A 22,032-nucleotide genomic window follows, 5' to 3' on the forward strand; every position below is an offset into this window, starting at 1 on the left:
TTTTGTGGTGTAAAATATGTTGTTACTGTTGTGTAAAACTGTGAACTTTACATACCGATTGTCAGTGTATTTTTTACATTCAAAGAAAGAAACACCCACAATCTAGTCCTTCCTTACTGTCTGACTTTGCAGTGTATTCAAGACCTTCAAGCACCTGCTCCCCGAATTTGCATATGATTAAAATCTTGTAGGATCCAAACGCATTATGCATGCAATGCTGTTGTACTACCTGCTTAAATAAAAACGTTTTTTAAACCACTCTCAATTGGAAGGCTTGACTATTATGCAGTGAATGTGCATGGCTTTACTGATGCAGATATATATGTGTTGTGTGTGTGTGTGTTTACATTTCTTTTAACAAAGTTTATTTGTTGTATTTGATCAAATATACATTTAATTATATATTTTTATAAATTAAAGTTAGTATTTCATTTATGTTAATTTTAATATTTTAAAATACAAATATATTTAAAATTCAATATTTAATACAACTATATTATCGCAAACTATATATTTTTCGATATTTTTGTACTTACCTGTTTAAGTATAGGGAGTTGATGTTTTTGTATTCTATATTTGTACCTCTAAATTTTTTACATCTTTATTTTTGTGGTCGATATTCTGTCAGTGAACCTTATATAGGTATTCCCGCCACAGTTGTACCAAAGGGAAGGAATATTATGACTATGCCGCCTGTAAACCTGGCTGGACTGCCTCCACAGCTGCTTTTGCTGATGTCACTTTTGACACAGGAGGGAAATCCCGGTGGAGTTGGCGGCACTTGGACAGTCGTTTGTCTGTGATCCCACCAACATCTAAATCGAGTTGGCGACCATCAAGTAGGCAGGTGGTGAAACTGTCAAAAAAGTGACAGTGGGACCAGATCAGCAAAGAGCTAAATCTGGCACTATATCTCTTTAGACATTAAGGGCCTGATTTAAATCTTGGCAGATCTGGTCCTGCCATCACTTTTTGGTCAATTTTACCAGCCGCCTATTTGGCAGTCTGCTCGCTCTATTGGTGGAGGGTCCATGAACGAAAGACTGTCTGAGTGCCACTGACTCTGCCAGACTTTTTCTACCACATCGACATCGTCAAAGGCAACAGCGGCTGTTGGCCAGAATCAGGGCCAGGATTACCGTTGGCCAATCATGATGTGCCTTTCTGTAGAGGAACCTGTGTCGGGGATACCTCTTACTTTGAGTTGGTGGAATTGAAGGAAATGAGGTAGAATCTTAACTTTCTTTCTGTTTCCCACTTCCATTTCCATCTTGAACCCATTGTCCAGGTACTTCCTTTGCTGCTACTACTTGCCCACAATGCTAATCAACTCCATTATCACTGGGTCTAAGGTAGCTTCTTTTAGCCTTGTCTTGCAATCAGTGTGTTGACAATTGCTTTGGCCTTGTGTATATTTACATTGCTCTTAGATGCATTTCTTTCCTTATGTGCCATGCACTACTGTTCATTTTTACTACTTATCAAGGTAAAATTAACACACCCGTATTGACACTATAAAAAAATTAAGTTGTTGTGGTACTTGTGGGTGTTGTGTTTGTGGGGCCTGTAGGTGTGCATTCAACAGTGTGTATGTGTTGTTTGTGTGCTAAACAAATTGTAAAATAAGGGTCATAACACATTTCCTACATATATTTTAGAAGCAACCACAACATATATCTGTATCTATACATTAATAAGTAGTACTTCCCAGTTTACACTCCACCAGTGACTCACTCCATCAGCAAATCACTGCTAGGACACCGCCAGCACAAAAAGGACATCTAAATAGGCTTGGTGCAAACCCGCCGACCTGAGAGCAACGGAGTACAGTTACCCAGCAGAGGAGTCCACCGCGTCGACGGACGTGTGCAGTTTACGTGATGGGAAACAGTCTGTTGATGCATACAGTGGCTCAGTCAGCCTACATCTACATACGATGGGTGGGAATACCATCAGCTTGGCGGAGGACTTCTATACTCCACTGTGCAGGGACGACAAGAGTCTACCAAGTTCTAAATCAGGCCCTTGGTTCATATAGGCTTGGGATTGTTTAAAATCAAGGATTATATTTTAGTTAATGTTGCTGTGACTGAATGGTTTATCGTCTAATGTCGATTTTTTATATAAATAAGCCGTGACTTTGCATCAGTATTTTTCTAATGAAAGGTGTTGTATAATGTATTAAGTTAAGCACATTCTAATATCACAAAGTGTACCATAGTTAATGATAGAGTACTGTAAGGTGTAAGGCTCAAGGCATGATAACATAACGCAGGGCCATTATGATGTCAATTAAGAACTCTGAAAAGTAAGATTCCATGAAAGTTAGAAGTGGGGTTGTGAGAGGAGCAAGGAGCTGTGAAGAATGGCAATGTGATGACAATGCCATTCTTCACAGCTCCTTGCTCCTCTCCCAACCCCACTTCTAACTGTGCCAGTTTACTAATAATAAACATACTTTCAAGTAGTACGTGTGAACCGAATAACTACAAAAGGGATCAGAGCCTCATAAAAGTCTGCACTTTACCGTTTTTACTCATTTTGAACTCTAAAACTTTAATACCACACAACAAAATAAATGCAGACGCAAACAAGTTTTAGAATTTAATACTGGTATGTGAAACAAAATTCTGCAAACCAAATGAAATATGAGATTATCAGTTTCATCATGCACAGTATATCGAAAATTTCCAGGGAAGAGCCACTAATATATTTCCATCCACTCTACAAAATAATTGTTAACTTTGAGACATATAAGATAGCATTGAGATGCCTTTCATATGTCTCTATATATTGAGAAGTAAACACCCTTCCGTCTTGTGAATGATGGCACAGGACACCACAAAACCTCAGGAGCCATTAAACAAAGCACCATTCTAGAACTATTTGTGATTTTTAGAGATGCAGGACTGGATAAAGAAAATTGTTTTATTATTTCTTCACCGAATGCCCCCCTTTAAAAAATCCAATAATAGCTCTCACACTTTTATAGAACGCAGCTGAACAAACAGAGGTTCAATAAAAATGGACGACATTTTGCCTCTGGGTTGTCAGCACTTAGCACAAAGGAGAATTCACGTTTTTTATGCATGTAAGTTATCAAACATTTGACACACTGGCAGCAAACCTGTGCTGCAATTGCCGAGGGAAAGTCTTACTCTCCCACATCCGCTTTAGCTCATCCGAGAGGTCACTCCTGCCGCTCTTGCAAAGGTGACGACACAGAAGGCGCAGCTTGTCTGCGGAGGTCGGCAGGTGCTTCTTCCAAAAGTTTAGCAGCTCATATATTTGTTCTGTTAGATTATCAGGACTCTTCAGTTTGATGAGTTGAACTGTGCTCCGGCGAACAGGGAGAGATACAACGAGCACAGCAGCATCCTCTTCTGACAGCTCATCTGACAGCCAGTAAACAAGTTTGTCCCAGAGGATATCTGTAGTTTGAAGTAAAAGCATAATTTGTTAACAGGGTAAGCGATTATGAACGTCAGAGTAAACAACAGTCACATTAATACAGCAACAACAGAAGCAAAACATATAGGTTTTGATATCAACGAAGGGAGGACGCTGGCCCACCCAGAATATTCATTTTCTTGCCCACTCATATCACCAACCCACAACCTACTTGCTATTTAATACCTGCACAACTCATTTCTCAAGATTTAGCTTGCACCTTTTCCCTTCTAGGATTTTGTTTTACCGGATGTATCATTGTGTTGCAGTGTAAACACTTTCTCTTTTCATGACATATATCCTGGATGCGGCAATGAAAAAATATAAAAATCACGTGCACTTTGCACGACTTTGAAAAGAGTTAATAAAACATGTATGTATGTATGTATGTATGTATGTATTTATAATCTTTTATAGCGCGTATCTGTCACCCCACGGGTATCCTGGCGCTTTGACTGATGAAAATCCTGATAAAACATTCTACTGGAAATTAGGAATTAAGAAGATACAGTCCTAGGAAAAAGATGTGTTTTTAAGATTTTCTTGAAAGAGGCAAGGTCTTGTGTACTTCTCAATTCAAGCGGAAGAGTGTTCCATAATCTGGCTGCCGTAAAGCTGAAAGAACGGCCACCCAGCCGAGCTCTCAAGACTTTAGGCACCACAACAAGATGAGCGGAAGCCGAGCGAAGGGATCTGGACGGAGTGTACCAATGAAACATATTCTGAAGTGGTACTGGGCCGTGTCCGTGGAGGGCCTTAAAAACAATACATACAGATTTAAAATCGATCCGTTGAAGGATCGGTAACCAATGAAGGTCCCTTAATGCCTGGGAAGAGGAGTCATAGCGGCGGCGAGCAAGTGCCAATTTGGCTGCAAGATTTTGCACCCGTTGTAATTTTCCTATCAGGGTGGCTGGTGCTCCAAGAAATAGGGCATTGCAATAATCCAAACGGCTTACAATAATGCTCCTTACCACTTCAGGCCTACTGTCCTTAGGAAGCATCGGGAGAACCTTTCTCAACATGCGAAGCAGTCCCATGCAAGTGCTTACTGTTTTATTAACCGCTGCATCCAGTTGAAGATTGGACCCAAACATCACTCCCAAATTACGGACCGAGGTGGTAGGCCCAATCGTACTTTGGAAGGAAGGTGGCCAGAAGTCCGGTGGAAGAGGTCTAGGGATGCGATCAGTGGTGCAGTGTAAGACTTCAGTCTTGGAGCTGTTAAACTGCAGCGAATTCTGGTTCAGCCAGTCCGCAGTTGCGAGCATACAGCGGTGGAAGGTGTCAAGAGTCACTGCTTCCTTGCCCTCAAGTGAGAAGACAAGTTGAGTGTCGTCTGCGTAGTTCGTCACCGCTATGCCAAAGGATCTGATCAGCGCAACTAGGGGCCGCAGGTACAGGTTAAAGAGGATAGGGCTAATGGCCGACCCTTGTGGAACACCTTGCGCCACTTTTTTGATGGTCGATTGAAACGGTGGCAATGCCACTACCTGGTGACGGTTTCCAAGGTAAGATGTCAACCACTGTAGGGCAAGGCCAGTTACCCCTACTTCCTCTAGTCTTTGAATCAGAATTGCGTGACTGACAGTGTCGAACGCGGCCGACATGTCGAGCAGCACTAAAAAGGCTGCTCTTCCATGGTCCGCTCGCGTTCTGAGGTCGTCAAGTACAGTCACCAGCGCTGATTCCGTCCCGTGGGCCGGTCTAAATCCGAATTGGACTTCATCCAGACAGGACCCAATCTCCAGATGTTTTGATAGGTGTTTTGTAACCCATTTTTCCAGAATCTTTATTGGAAACGGGAGCAGGGAGATGGGTCGATAATTTGCAGGATTAGCCGGATCCAAGGTGGGTTTTTTAAGTAAAGGAGATACAACGGCAAGTTTCCAGCAGTCTGGTACCCGTGCTGAAGCCAGGGACTGATCGCAGATGGTAAACAGCGGAAGGAAAAGTTCATCCCGAAAAATCTTCCAATACTTATGCGGTATTGGATCTAAAGGAGATCCCGACGATACACTGTTGGCCAAGGAGCAGAATTCCTCAAAGGTTGGGGAAGGGAAGCAGTCCAACTTATCACTGTTGGAGGTACCGTCTATGATAGACCCAGCGTGCGTTTCCGTACGGCTCTCAGGATTACCGCTAGATGTTGTGCCAAGACTGTTCAAAATGGCCGCGATTTTATCCTCGAAGGCCTGTGCCAGTGAGTCGCACAGGGACTGAGATGCAATGATGGTATTTGTCGTACTAACAGGGCATGACAGGTCCTTCACGATCTTAAATAAGGTCTGTGATTTATTAGCTGCTGCCCGCAGGGACTCTTCCAGAAACCTGGCCTTCGCACATTTGATCTGTGCTTTATAGATGGACAAGGCTCGTTTGTAAAGGTTCCGGTCTGAGTCCAGATATTTCTTTCTCCATGTGCGCTCAGCCCGCTTGCATTGGAGTTTTAGCTGAAGTAGCTCCTCGGAAAACCATGGCATCGCTGGTGTGGGCCTATTTCTTAGTTTACGTATAGGGGCCAAGGAGTCGAGGGAGGACACAATCCTTTGACTAAGTCTTTCATAGCTCAGATCTACGTCTTCCTCTAAAATGAAACCCTCCGAAAGTAAAGAGGGTAAGGGGGACTGGCGCAGGAGTTTAGACCATTGTCTGGTGCTTTTAGCTCCACCTGAATTCCTGTTTCTCCCCTGCTCCAACTTGGGCGTAAAGGAGAAAAGGATTAAAGCATGGTCCGTCCAACACTGAGGCAGAACATTTTGGACAGTTGCAAACTCTGGGTCGGCAAAGATGAGGTCTAATATATGGCCCTTTTGATGGGTGTGAGTAAGGACCAACTGCTGCAGTAAGATACTCTCACAGGTCTGGGTCAGGTCTGCAAGTGCGGTATCTCCAGAGCCGCCCATCCAGAGATTAAAATCGCCCAAGACCATTAGCCTTGAATGCGAGGTGGATAAATCGAGAATTAACTCAATCAGCCCCGTCACAGCAGACAAAGGGCTAGATGGTGGTCTATAACAAAGTAGACCAGTGAATAGGGCGCCCCCCTGTCCATTCAGAGAGAAGGCAAGTAATTCATAACCGGGAATGGTCTTAATATCAATAAGAGAGAGATTAATAGACTCTCTAAATATAAGTCCTAGTCCACCCCCTCTAGCACCAAATCGAGGGCGGTGCCGGATTTTGTATCCCGAAGGGCAAGCCAGACCCAGCTCTACAGCACAGTCCGTGTTCGTCCATGTCTCCGTCATGAGTAGAATATCTAACTCATGTTGTTCGATCATGAGGGCAATCTCTTCATGATGTGAGCAAAGCGACCTAACATTCAAAAGGCCACATCTAAAGGATTCTGTCTGTGATGTAGCAGGTTTCCTAGACGGGAGACTAATATTAAGGCCTAGCAATTCGTCGCGAGTATAAGTATAAGTATCTTGCGGACGGGATCCAAAGATACCGGCCTCCGGCACGCCCGTTGCGCGAACGGGCGCAAACGGGCTTACCTCTGGCGCACCTCCGGCGCCCCTACGGCGCCCCCGCTGCGCACCGTTGCTGCGCACCTGTTGTGCAGCCATCTTAAATGATCAACGTGAGAATCACGTGGGTCCTGGCAGGGCGAGTGGCTCTCCCTCACCCAAAATGGCGCTCCCTGAGGAGAAAACCTTCTTCCCACTCCAAAATGGCGCTCGAAACCGGCGCGATGCTTGAGCAATGCCCCCGAGTCCCTTCTATCCCACAAGATGTGGGAGTGCAGCAATTATAGTGAGGGTAAGTGCTCCCTAAAATTCCCCCTAAGCGGCAAATACAAATTAAAATACAAAGCGCGATTGCGCGGCGCAAATCAAGATTAGGATAATATTTTTAAAAGTTTAAGATACAGGAGGATCGATTTTCACGCAGCGCTTAACAAGAAGTTCAGAGTCAACCTGAAAGAGGTAGGAGGTCCTACTTTTATTACCTCCTCCTCCAATGCGTGGGTCCTGGCAGGGCGAGTGGCTCTCCCTCACCCAAAATGGCGCTCCCTGAGGAGAAAACCTTCTTCCCACTCCAAAATGGCGCTCGAAACCGGCGCGATGCTTGAGCAATGCCCCCGAATCCCTTCTATCCCACAAGATGTGGGAGTGCAGCAATTATAGTGAGGGTAAGTGCTCCCTAAAATTCCCCCTAAGCGGCAAATACAAATTAAAATACAAAGCGCGATTGCGCGGCGCAAATCAAGATTAGGATAATATTTTTAAAAGTTTAAGATACAGGAGGATCGATTTTCACGCAGCGCTTAACAAGAAGTTCAGAGTCAACCTGAAAGAGGTAGGAGGTCCTACTTTTATTACCTCCTCCTCCAATGCGTGGGTCCTGGCAGGGCGAGTGGCTCTCCCTCACCCAAAATGGCGCTCCCTGAGGAGAAAACCTTCTTCCCACTCCAAAATGGCGCTCGAAACCGGCGCGATGCTTGAGCAATGCCCCCGAGTCCCTTCTATCCCACAAGATGTGGGAGTGCAGCAATTATAGTGAGGGTAAGTGCTCCCTAAAATTCCCCCTAAGCGGCAAATACAAATTAAAATACAAAGCGCGATTGCGCGGCGCAAATCAAGATTAGGATAATATTTTTAAAAGTTTAAGATACAGGAGGATCGATTTTCACGCAGCGCTTAACAAGAAGTTCAGAAAACATGAAGAAACTTGTAGTACATGCACCATGAAAGCATACTTTGATTAGAAAAAAAGTAAATAGATGATGCCTAATGTAGGGGCGTTGCTAAGATGCTGATCAAGATGGTGGCGTAGTGCAGAGCTCCGCACCACCGTTCCCGTCACTTTTCATATACGAGAGAGTAATTACTTCATCTCGTTCCAACGATGCTGGTTTCCTGCTCTTGGATGCAGCGGTGAGCTTTGGGGCATGTATCTTGCAGTTTTTCTTCCATTTTTGGCATCTTCAACGGCAGGACCATTTTTGCTCTCAAAACGACCGCCATTTTGATTTCTCCATGTCTCATCAGCCGAACAACTCGGGAACCCTATAATTCCTAATTTTTCTATTTTCATGGAGCTCTTACGCTCTGAATTGTTGTGAAGGGCAAATTTCGTCTTACTTTCTGGAACTCTTTCAAAAATTCTGTCATATGAGCGGAATGATCTGCATACATCCTAACTAGCAGCCATTTTGTGCTCTTCTCATTTTTACTCATGGAATTTAATTTGCTTTCAACATGCAATTCCTACTGATGCCATGCTTTGTAGCCTTTTACTAGAATAACAGTGTGTTCCTTTAAAAGGAAAACTCTATTATTTACAATGTTATGAATCCAAGCCGCAGTTCCCTGGGCTACTTTTGTACATAATTAACTGCAGAGCCTGTGATTTTTTTTATATTTGGCCATTTCTTCTTGTTGCTGTATTGTATAGTGTATCTTCTAATTGAAGAGTACATATTTAAGAGTTTACTTTCAGTCCTCACTCACTAAATTCCACCATCCCTATATGGGGAGATTTAAAAATCTTAAGCTCACTGCTTCTTCCAAGAGCTCTGCGTGTTCTGACTTTGACTCCATTCTCAACAAAATGAATGACTCTTCTTCATAGAAACCTTATCTTTCACCAGGCACCATTCCTAAAATGCAGTTCCCAAGCAAATTACCAGTGATTTGTTTCTACAAAGATGCAAAAAAAAGATCCTCCTTCTCCAGTGACATCTTCCTCTGCTTCATATAAAGATAAGACTACAACTTTTGAGGAGCCAGCGGCGCTACAAGAATTCCTTCATCTTCATGGAGCAGATGTCAAGGATATTTCTAACTTACATCATTAGTACTCTCTTGGTCCTCCATGTGGAGAGGTTTTTTGCTGTTCTGGTTATACATTGAGTGTTATTCTTCTTGTTCTTTCGCAATGTTCTAGCATTTTGCTGTTTTATGTCTTTTTTTCTTGTCACTTTCTCTAATATGCTTGTCGATTCACTCTTTTATGTTTTGTCTTCTTATGTACTTAGGTGTTTTGTTCCTGCCATCCAATACATATTCGGTGTCCCTTTTATGTCAAAGTGATGATTGTGGTTCCTCATGTAATCGGTGGAACTCTGGTGCTGTCGTTGGCATCTTCCGGTGTAGTCTCCCCCTCTTCCGTCTTGTATTTGTAGGTATGTTGTTCAGTCGTCATTTGTATGACTTGTACTGTCTCTTTGTTTTTTATCCTTTCTCTTCTTTATCGATTTACTCTTATGTTGTCCTTTATTCTATCTTTTTCTCTCTCTCTCTCTCTTTTACTTTTTCTATTCTACCCTCTCATTATTTAGGTCTAATTTCCTAACACATTCTAGCTTTTTCTCCATCTTTATTTCTCATATAACTCTCATTCGTGTTATTGTAGGCATAAGGTTTATTCATATTTTTCTCATTAAATTACATTTCGGATCACTACCTGGAACATTAAAGGTTTGACCAATCCTATTCAAAGGCAACGGGTGCTATCACATCCAGCAAAATTTAAAACTGACATTGCTTTGCTTCCAGAATCTCAAATCTCAAATGACGAAGCTTCCATGTTGAAAAGATGCTGGGTGGGTCATGTGTTTAGTTTTCCTTTTTAAAATAAGTAAAATGGAGTTTTGATCTCATGCCATAAAAAGTTACATGTTTCAGTTGTTCATCAGGAAGCTGATATGGAAGGTCGTTGGGTTATTGTTAAACTTCTTATAGATAGGATTCCTTTAGTAATTTGTAATGTATACTGTCCCACTTCAGATGATAGGGGTTTCTGGATAAGAGTTTCTAATAAATTACGTACATATGATGATGATTACATTATATTTGGCGGTGACTGTAACCAAATTATTGATCCCATTTTAGATTGGAACTCCAGAGTTAAGTTTGTCCCCTCTCAAATTCATTCACAATTTACGTCCCCAGTACGTCACAATGCGTTTGTTGACATTTGGCATCTTTACCATCTAGACCTCAGAGAGTATAGTATTTATTCAGCCCCTCACCATTCACAATCTCGTATCGATTAACTTTCTTCAGCAAATACCTGTCCCAAATCACCATTCAATCTGAAATTGGTTAAATTCTAATCTCTGACCACACCCCCGTACTTGTTAAAATGTATCACATTCCTTTCTCCCCTCACCGAGGCAGATGACGTTTTAACAACTCTCTATTTCTTGACCCTAATTTCTGTAAAAAATTCAAGTCATTTACCCCTCAATTTTTTACTATTAATAATTCTTCGGACTCTCCCTTTGTCATGTATGGGATTCCTTTAAGGCAGCGGTCAGAGGTTTTATTATAAATGTTGTTTCACAAAAGAAAAGAGCATTAGAAATGCAATCCTCTTAATTACTGAATAAAATTAAACAATTAAAGTATGTATACTATCATGCTAACAATGAGCCCTCTTTGAAAAACCATATCAATGCTAAATATACTTTTAATAAATTATCTACGGAAGCTGCTTCCAACTACTTATTGAACAGTAGCTCTCGTTATTATGGGTGCCAAAACAAAATAGGGAAATTACTAGCTAACTACTTGAAAGTTAGAAAGGAAAGAACAGGAACAGCGTCTTTGAAAGGTGTCGTACTGATACTCCCATCTTTAAGGATGAAGACATTTTGGATGAATTTGTTTCCTTTTATAAGAATGTACACACGCCTGAATCATCAGCTGATCAATCTGATCTTCTTAACTATTTTCAATCTATCACCTCCCTTCTAGTCACATTGAGCTTGAGTCTTTAGAATCTGTTTTTTCTTTAGCAGATATATCCCACGCTATCTCAGTGATACGTCGGGGGAAGGCACCTGGACCAGATGATTTCACCATTGAATTTCATAATCACTTTGAGAAAATCCTCCCATCTAATCTCTTACTTTTATTCCAATCGTTCTCTGATGAAAGATCCTCTTGAGGCTCATTTCAGGAAGCGTCGATTTGCCTAATTCCTAAGGAAGATAAAGACCATTCTCTATGTAAGAACTATCGGCCAATTTCTTTAGTTAACACCAATTACAAGATCTTTGCTAAGATTTTGGCTCTTTGTATTGATCCTATTTTAGCTGATCTTATTGGCCCTGAACAGTCGGGTTTCTTTAAAGGGAGACTTGCTTCTGACAATTCTCAAGTGTTTTTTAATGTTCTAAGCAAGTCTTCTTCCTTGGATCATCCAATTGCCGCGATTGCCTTAGATGCTGAAAAAGCATTTGGTAGGATCAGTTGAGATTTTATGTTTCATGCTTTGAAATGGGCTGGCTTCCCTACCAATTTCATTGCTTCAATTTCTTTATTGTGTTCATGTCCCTGTGCTTCAATTTTGGTTAACGGTAAATCTTCTGATTATTTCCCCTTACACAGGGGGGTAAGACAGGGTTGCCCTTTCTCTTCCTTATTCTTTGGTCTAGCATTGGAACCTTTCTTAACTAAGATTAGACAGGACGACCGCATCACAGGGTTCTATTTTGGCCCTCATCAAGTTAAAATGCCAGCCTATGCAGATGGCAATCTTTTATACTGTTCCAATCCCGGAACTTCTCTTACTCTTTCTTCAGCAGGTAGCCTCTTTTTCATAATTCTTATGTTATCGCCTAAATGCAGATAAATGTGAAATCTTTCCTCTGAACATCTCGTTTCAGAAACATCTTTTTGACAATTCTGGCTTTTCTTGGCAACCAACTAAAATTAAATATTTAGGCTTGTGGTTTGCTCCTTTAATATCGGAAACAATAAAGCTAAATTTTGATTATATTTTAAAAAAATTAAATGATACTATTAGTCATTGGCACCCTCTTTTCCTTTCTTGGTGGGGCCATTTAAACTCAATTAAGATAATTCTCTCCCCTCCTATATTATTTACTATCTCTATGATCCCTATCCACATTCCTGAATATCATTTTACAAAAATTGATTCCACGTTAATAACATTCCTGTGGAAGGGTGAACCATCTCTGTCCTCTTTAAAGAAAGATAAACCTAATGAAGGTTGTAGATTTCCTGATTCTAAAACTTACCTTTCTGCTTTTTTATTAAAACAAGCCACTCTTTCGATATCTTCTAATCCTCCTTTATATCCTCCTTTATATCCTATATTCTAATATTTTATTGCCCCTTTCGATTTTCAAAAATTTCTATCATTTTTCCCCAACACTGTTCTTATGCGTTCTCCTGTCATTTCACACTTTCGTAAACTTTTGACTCCTTTCCAATCTTCTTTGTATCCTTCTACTGGTTCCCTTAATCAATCCACTATATGGCAAAATAAAGTGCTAAAGGTCGTTCTATTTACTGGAAATTCTGGCATTCTAGAGGATTAAAATGGATTTCTCAGCTTATATTTCACTCCCATCCCCTCACCTTCTCTGATCTTCAATCTCAATTTTATTTAAACTCGACATCTAGATCGCAGTATAATCTTCTTTATCCTTCTCTAATCCAATTTCTTAATAATCTACCAGACATCATTAACTTTCCTGTAAATTACAATTATTTATCCTCTATACTCGATAATTCCCCCTCGGCTTCCATTAATTACAAAACATTACAACTCCCCACTGACAGACAAAAATCAAAGATTGAACAGGCATGGGAAAAATATTTTTCACAAGAATGGTCAACTGACAATTGGGACAGATTCCTTTTCACCAGAAATGCCCTCTTCCAGTTGGTCTTGCTCTTGTCCTGTTGCTGACCTAAAACATATGTTGTTTGAGTGTCATCCTCCATTTTTGGCAATTGGTTTGGTACCAAATTAAGATAATTTTTTAAAGTTCAGGTCCCCTTTTCCCCAACTAATATATGTTTAGGTACCTCATCTCTTCAATGACCTCAATCACCTCTAAGTTTTAAACTCATAGCTTTATTACTAGCTATCACATTTCCTTTATTAATATCAAACTGGAAACAAGCAGATAAAGTCACTTTTAAATCCTGGTGGAATGCTATTTTCTTCCATCATCAGCTTGACACTAACTATGTATCTCCCATTTCTCTAGCAGTCAAAAGGGATCCTCTCTATCTTCCCTAACAAATTATATATCTGTCACTACCTCTTCAATTGTTATTTCTAAAAATGTATCTGACGATGTGCGGAAACCACCTTAAGTTTCTCCCTTTGCCTTTTAACTACCAGATCTGGGTTGGTTCTTTAATTCAGAATGGTTATTACCTTATGTTTCAATTTTATTGTAGTTATGCTTACAATGTTCAATAACATTTATTACACTCTTGATCTGTTTTAATTGATTCACCTGAATTATTCCTTGTTTATTTTTCTTTGTTCTTTTTCTTCCTGTTTTATATGATGTATTTTCCATTTGTATGCAGCTTGACACTCATATCATTATGCTGTTTTTATTACATTTCTCCACTTTTATGTCAAATATGTTATGTTATAACCGTTTTTTGCTGTTATTTTTCCTGTTTTTCCTCAATAAATTCAAACTTTAAAAAAGGGGATGCCTAATGTAGTAACAGTTCATATTCACATGAGTTTGAATTTATTAAAAAAACACACAAATTATTGATATATTCATGCATTATAAGACTTCCTCTTGATTACTGTGTGACAATTCATGACAAATAGTACCGTGTAAACACCCAAAGCATATTCTTTCACTCTCATTGTAATGCACCATTGACTGTTTGAAATATTGGTGAAACTCTGCCAAATTATGAGATAGAAATGTAAAACTGTACACGCATGTTCTTTATAACTGTAGTGAACTTTATTTCTTAATTACAATTTCTTATCTATATGTTTACATACAGTTGCCACGTATAGACTTTGAAACGTGGTAATAAGCCATAGTTAACAGTTAACATATACATGAAGCTATTTCACTAATGTATTAATTGGTTTATATAGCCTATTGATGAAAAGTACACTTATGTCTATGTAATTTGAATTTTGATTTAAAAGCTTTAACTTTAAAATGCAGAGCTTACACCTTCGTCTCGGACTCATAGAAACAATGACACTGCTGTTTCCCTCATGTAACTCTTTTGTTCCTTTCCCATGTAAACTCTTGTGACAAAATCTTACCTTTTTATACTTATGAAGAACACATGTATGGGACTACAACTTTTGCTATATTTCCTTTGGAAAATCTATGAATCAATAGGCTATTGTGCAATTACCTGTGTGCCATGTACAGACAACCGGTTCTCATGCATTCTTGAATGGAACCATATACCTTACTTCCTACTTTTACACCTTGCAAGCAGATGATCATCATGATGTCGTATTATAGTGAGGTGATTACTGCCATCATCTCTGGATTTGTTAAAATATATTAACGATTTTGGGAGGAGGAGTAGGTGCTTTAGCTCTTCTTCGCCGTCTTCAGCCACCTGCTTTTTGCCCCTTTGTCTCCCTGCCTTTTTGGGAGATCTGAAACAGACTCATTGCTTGGCGACACTTCCTATACAGAGCAGGTGCAGAGAATATCTCCTTTTAAACTGTGCAGACTTGCTGAACTGGCAGTCTCGCTACTGCTTCACTTGCCTGAGCAGTCACTGCACCTTACCCCTGCTGTCTTATGGACTCATGCTAGCAGACTTGTTAGTACGCTCCTTTTTCCCTAGCCATTTGACTAAATCTCATGTCACCTGAGAGACCCCATAGAACTGTCTTCTGCTCTTGCTGATGGCAGAAATTCTAGCTTAAGAACTTCTTATGGACTTTCTATTCTAAGCCACAGCTTCCCAAAAATTCCTTTCCGACAGAGTATGCTTGTAAATAGTCCTTTTTTTAAATGGATTATATTGATTATGAATTATTCATCTAAACCTGTGTTTTGAAATGTAGCATTATATTACTGCCATGTTTTGACAAATTCTGACTAAATTGTCTAAATGTTGGTATTAACTGACATGTTTGAATTTAATACAATTCTTATTTAAAAATAATTGCCTGAGTCTCTAATTTCAATCATATTTTATCTCTCAGAGACGGTGTACATAACTTTCAGATCTTGATGCATAATAAGGAGATTCACAGGTTATTTTCAGAACAGCAGGTTTTCCTTTTTCTATTTAATACCAGCGGTAGCAAAACTTCTGGTCTGAATGATTTTGGCCTGATTGAACTTCTTCAGGAGGTCGGAATACCTGTAGTTATTCTATATATCTACTGTCTTGTTCTGAGAACGGTGTATATACATTTGATTTCCAATTTATAGATTGGTTACCAATTCCTGGTCCTCATTGTGTAACCAATAGTGGATATCCAGAGTCCCTACCCCTCAAAGCGACAAGAAAGGCCCATGGGTGGACCAAGTTGGTTGTATGATTAATAGAGCAGAGTAGAATTAAAATGTTATGTGGGCCCGTTAAGGATGGAGTGAAAAAGATGCTAGCAGAGAAAAATAGCTTCCTCTGCATCAGTTTGCTGTTCAAACTGCATTTGTTTTTAATGTTCTGTGACACACTGGTTGTTGGAGGAGTGGGGTGATAAAGGGGGCAGTGCTGCACACATAGCATTTCTTAACTATTTCACACACCTTCTGTACGTATTGCTCCAGCCCTTGTTCTTGCACATAGCTGTATGATGATGGTCTGAGACAGTAGCTGTTATTCTTCAGCACTCTTGTCCATACTTGAGGCCATATTTATGAGGCCCTTTGAGTTGCTCTTACATCACGCAACATGGTGCAGGGGCAACGCAACTTAAAAATTAGATCTATTAAGCCATGCAAGGCCACCTTGCATGGCTGTGAGTGGTTTCATAAATCTTGAGTAAAGTGCAAATCACAGTGTTGCATTACTCTGCGCTAGGTAGGCATTTCTGTGGGTGTTGCATGGGGGTTCCCATGCAGCATCCATGGATTGTGATGCATTCCCAGTTTTACCATAAGTGGTAGAACTGTGAACGTGCCAAAAACCTATGCCTTCCCAGGTGAGGCGTAACAAGGAGAAATATCTTTATTTCTGCTGCACACATAGAAATAGGCAAATGCCTCAATGGATTGTTTTTTGCTTACAATACAGGCACCCTTGCACCATGGTGAAAGCCTGACTGTGTTGGTGCTAGGCAGTCAAATGGGAACCCATGGAGGGAAAAGGGAAGGAATGCATTGTATTGACTTAAATATGGCACACTCCTGCCCTTTCCCTGTCATGCTGTGCAACGCAGCAAGGTGGCTTGCTGTGCTGCACTGCATGACTTGGCCAAAATATGGCCCACGGTATCTGAACTTATATTTGCACTTATAGAGTTGCAATGTTTTAATGTATGATTTTGCATCAAGTTCCGCTTGGCGGTATCAAATGTCTTCATAGCTTTCTCAATTTTCACACTAGCCACAAAAAACACAGGCTTTATTTTTCTTTCCTTATGTTATTTCAAATAATGATCCCCATTTCTTTCTTAAGAGGGTGATATATGTCAGAGAGGTTATGGATATCAAATGCATAGTGTTATTTTCTTGCACATCACAATTGTTATAGATTGGTCATGATGGTCCCAACTTCACTGCATGGACAGAATCACATCTATAAGCAAACACTATGTAGCTACATCTAGAGTTCAATCTAACATGTTCTTGGAGAATGCTGGCTTGCTTATACACTCACACCAGAAGGAGGTGTGTAAAGACTGGGGCATAACTTATGAAGATATATGTTTGGGCCAAGATGTACCCACCTGGGGTGTATAGCCTAGCCTAGGAAACTCAAGTTTTGAAAAGTCTCACCCAAGATACATTTTGTCATGTAAATCAAGGACAGGTTTTCCATATCTAAGCCAAGACAGAGCCCACACACAAATAGGAGCTTGTTTTGGAAGGAACTGACCACATCTCAGGCAGGCAGAATTCCTGGTGGATATATCCTGGGAACTATGCTTTATGATGGTCTGACAACCTCATGTCACACAAATACCGCTATCTCTGAGTGTCTGCTTTTAAGAACCTTTATGCACCACCTAGGTATTACTACTATTAGACATGCTTAGCATATTGAGCAGGCACGGAAAAAAATTCATTCAGAACGATTTCTTATTCACATTTAAATACATAATTGTGTTACATTTGTGAAAAAATATTTTTTGTTGTTTTCTGAAGTGGCCTATGATCCAACTGCATCACATAGTTGCTACTTGACAGGCACATAAGTACATGAATATGCGTACCAGACTGATGTTTTTAAACAACTATTCTAATGTCTATGGATTTTCCCACAGTGCTTGAAAACGGCGTTGTACCAGGAAGAGACATATTTGCATGCAGTGAGCAGTTAGTCAAATAAAATACATTAAAATAGTTTTTTTTCAGATCTAAGATATTCTACCTGTGCAAGAGGAGATTACAGAATCACTAGAAATCTACATATGTGGCCCTTTACTCTTTCAATTAGCGTCCTGTGTGCCAGTGTATTATGTTTTTAAACAACTATTCTAATGTCTATGGATTTTCCCACAGTGCTTGAAAACGGCGTTGTACCAGGAAGAGACATATTTGCATGCAGTGAGCAGTTAGTCAAATAAAATACATTAAAATAGTTTTTTTTCAGATCTAAGATATTCTACCTGTGCAAGAGGAGATTACAGAATCACTAGAAATCTACATATGTGGCCCTTTACTCTTTCAATTAGCGTCCTGTGTGCCAGTGTATTATATGTTGGCTTCTTCTAGAGCAGTGCTTCCCAAACTTTTTAGAACCACAATCCACTTTTTAGAACAACAAACTTTCACAACCCAACTAGCTTTAATGGACATGAGGTGGCAATTTTCTAATGAAACTAAAGCCTAATGTAGTACAATACTGTAATTTACAGACACAACATTTTCCACTGAAATAGCCACTAATTAGCAAACACACAGGGCCCGATTCACAAAGGTAAAATGAGACAAAAGCCTAACTTTATGACTTTTGCTTTTCACAAAGGGCATTTACTACCTGTATATGCCCTATGTCAATACTGAAAGTTGTAAAGTTCAACTTTTGGTTTTACAAGTAGTAAATGCTCTTTGTGAATACCAAAAGTTGTAAAGTTAGTCTTTTGTCTCAGTTTACCTTTGTGTAGTGTGCCCATACAAGTTTACTCATAAAACTATATTGCACACAAATGACAATGTACGGAAATTGTGTTTGAGTGAATATTTATTATTTGTGCATCGTCAAGTAATTTATCTTGATTTGCTTTGATTCTATGAATATCTTTGTTTCCATCACACTTCACAATTACAAAAAAATGGTCTTCATATTTGTCTTTCCTTTCCTAACTTGAATATGTACAACTCATTTACACGTATTTGTGTTTTGTTGTTTGTTGCAAAACATGACATCCTGCAGTCTTTCCTTTCACACTTGTGTATCCAGCAAGATTGTGACACAATCCACTTTACTTTTCTTTCTCTGACCGCAAAGTGGGAAGAGTTTTTAAAGGCTAGTTCTCATTTTAAAAAACCTAAGCAGCAATTTGTCGGAAGACATAGCCTGACATTTGACCTCTGTCTCTCAAGTGCAGCAAACGTTAAAGCATAAATCCAGAATTTAAAGGAATCTGTATTTATTTCGTGGACTTTTTTGACTCTCCAAAATGTGGCTTGTGACCCACCAGCTGGTCGTGACTCACAGTTTGGGAAATACTATTCAAGAGACATGTGACCCAAAAAATGGGGTGTGAGCATAACTTAATTGAGCATCTAGGGAGAAACCTCCCAACAGTTAATCAATACACTTATTAACACCGTAATCCTATGCCTTGTAAATGTTGCTTTCACTATTGTTACCACTGAACTCTTACGTGCTATAGTGTAAAGATAACGATGTTGAAAACAATATTTTCATGGTACGACGCTAGAGCACCTCAGAAGGAGAGTTGGATAATCAGTAACTGAGAAAAGTATATTTCATGTTAATAGGAGCTTCATTGAGATAGAAGGAAAAAAACTGAAAAAAACTTTACCACAGTATGTACAAACTTACTGCTGTTCGGCAGGCCTACAACCACCGTGGAGGTCAAAATACCTGAGTGCTCAAATCCAAAACACCTGTGGAACTACAACAGGAGCTTGAGATTTCTTACACATGTTGCCATTGGTTGTTCTTTGATACATGGCAATGTAGAGCTTTGGAGCAAGATGATAGCACCTTAACATGTAGATGGACTAATGGAACTAGTTCACCATGCCTCACAAATGAAGACAACGGTAGTGGTGCTAGCAAACAACACAGTTCTTTATGTAATCCAGGTCTGAGCTTTTCTGATCCCGTTCTAGCTTCAAACAAATTAATTTATCAAATTAAGTATATCAGACACAGTCATGAATAATTCAGAACCTTGATCAAACCTTTATCATCCATCTCCATGTTTGCAAAACATCTCTTCATTCATGATGCTCTCAAAACTCCTTGTGACCTCCTCCAACGGGAACTGAAGTCTTTGTGCTGGAATTTAGAAGGTAACTTTTTCAGCAGGACTAACCAGGTCCATATATACAGCCTGCACTCTATTGTGTATGGCCTGACTTTCACCCAGTCGAGCACAACCACATAACCACGAGTGGCGCTTTGTGCTTTTATGCACTATGCTTACCTTGAATCTTTGGAATTCTCTGTCTCTGTTTGACTGATTGGATTTTTGTCATTTTGGTGTCAAATAATTGATAAAACTATACTCTATTTTACAAAATTACTGTGTGATTTTCTTGTGTTGTGTTGCCACTTTATTGCTCTTCAAGTGCAGCATAAATACTTCAAACATTGCCCCTACGTTAAACATGAATGCCTTTGTGCCAAACTACAATATGGTTATGGACTGGTTCAATTAGTAGGTTTTGTAACTCACTGTGACAAGGATTGTTGTTGCTGCTTGAGAAGGGCTCACGCCTCCCTCAATCAGTAATACAAATTCTCACATTGGTGCTCAGTGGTGTTGCTTTACAGTAATTTGTGTAAAATAAAAATCCATCATAAATAATTTGATACCAATTTTTTTTTTTAATTCTCTTTGTTTGGCGACTGTTGTTTTTTCCAAAGTCACTCCCATTCTACCTTGCTAGCTGTCACTGTGACTCTACGTGCAAGTACGGAGTTTTGAGACAAGCAATCTGGAGTGCCACACTGCAGCTGAGTTCAGAGGATTCTGCAAGGAAAGGTGGCTTCCAGCAAAAAGGAGCTCCAAAAAGAAGGAGTTTGAGAAGGTCCAACAGTTGCTAGGCACAGCAGAGGAGGAGGTAGAGGACCCCAGCATAGGTCATGAGCTACAGCACCCTGGAGAGGAGGCTCCTCCTGCCAGGGTCGGGAGCATTGTATCTTCCAATTGTCTGTCTACAGCGGAGCCGAAGGACAGAAAGGCTGCAGCTGGCCAAATTAGAATTAGAGACTGTAGGAAAGTAGGCTCTGCTTCTTATGGTTACCCACACTTTTTTCTTGATGTGTTGCTGTTTTGACTAGTCGTACCAGGATCCTGCTAATCAGGACCCCAGTCTATCTGCTTTCTCCCTAAATTGTTGTGTTGAGTACTTAGGCACACTGCAGATTGGATACAGGGGTACCCTTATCAGTCCCTAGTATATGATACTAAGGTATCCAGAGCATAGGTACCCCAGAGGTCTCCCATGGGCTGAACCATACATATGCCACCAATGGCAGACCATATAAAATGGAACTACAGGCCAGCAATTGCAGCCTGTTTAAGTTGGTGCATGCCCCAATTACTAAAGATATAGGTTTACTATATCTAAGGGTCACTGCACCTAAAACCTATAAGTCACCCTATAGCAGGCTTTTACAATCCTGAGGGCAGGGTGCTTGGTTGTAAGTGAGAGGGTGACCCTGCATGAGCAGGACACCCCTGCAGCCTACGGAGTCCATTCTCCCAGATTCTCAGTGAAGCAGCCATATACTATATAGAGGGGCACCGCGTAATCACGCGATGACAATCTTGAAAACGGCTGCAATGAATCCTATCATGTTTGGTATCAAACATGTTGGAATCATACCCCCACACTGTAAATGGAGTGGGAGGTATGATTCCTAGCACTGGAAGAGCCCTCCGTTAGACTCTCAGTATTCCCGGTATCAGCCTTCTAGTCCTGGACAGCACAAAATGGTTGCTGCCAACCAGAGACACATTTCTGCCCTCCTGCTGCTGAGCCAAGCTCGAGCAGGGGAAGGTAGAACAATAGGCATTCTGTCTGTATGACCACATCCTAGACAGGATTTAGTGTATTAGGGCTGGGTGGGTGCGCTTGCCAGCACCTGAAAATCTGCATGAGGGGCATATTCACTGTCCCTGTGCAAAGACCAGTTCAAACCAGTGCGGGGAGCCGTTGGCTCCCGCTCTGGTGCAAAACTGGACAAAGGATATGGGAGTAACCGCCCCCCTCCCCAGACCCTCCCCTGGGAGGGTCCCCTGAACCTTCCCAGCCCTCTCCCTTAGGGTACTTAAGGGATTACTTGGGTGTAGGTCCCTAGATTCATCGTGGGATAAGATTTAAAACTGAAACCATTGCACTTCGACCGTCTGGGCACTCTGGTCTTTGCTGGACTTTGCTTAGGTCTGACTTTGTTTCCCTTCCAGTCTGCTGAATCGTCAGTGCCTGTGCATCATACAGGAGCCTTCCAAGGCCTGTGAAGCATTAAGGACTAC

General features: G+C 40.5%; 1 protein-coding gene across 1 annotated transcript in view; it reads right to left on the minus strand.

Annotated features, from left to right (window-relative positions):
* Nucleotides 1-2,591: 2,591 nt before the first annotated feature.
* DTHD1 (death domain containing 1) overlaps nt 2,592-22,032 on the minus strand; it is a 405,256-nt gene continuing 385,815 nt past the window's right edge. The window contains exon 10 of the mRNA XM_078678971.1: nt 2,592-3,431. Within this exon, the coding sequence (XP_078535097.1) occupies nt 3,100-3,431 (332 nt within the window). The 3' untranslated portion in view covers nt 2,592-3,099. The remainder of the gene's footprint in view (nt 3,432-22,032) is intronic.

Source organism: Lissotriton helveticus, chromosome 2_2 (assembly GCF_964261635.1).
Source record: "Lissotriton helveticus chromosome 2_2, aLisHel1.1, whole genome shotgun sequence".
NCBI classification, from domain to species: Eukaryota; Metazoa; Chordata; class Amphibia; order Caudata; family Salamandridae; genus Lissotriton; species Lissotriton helveticus.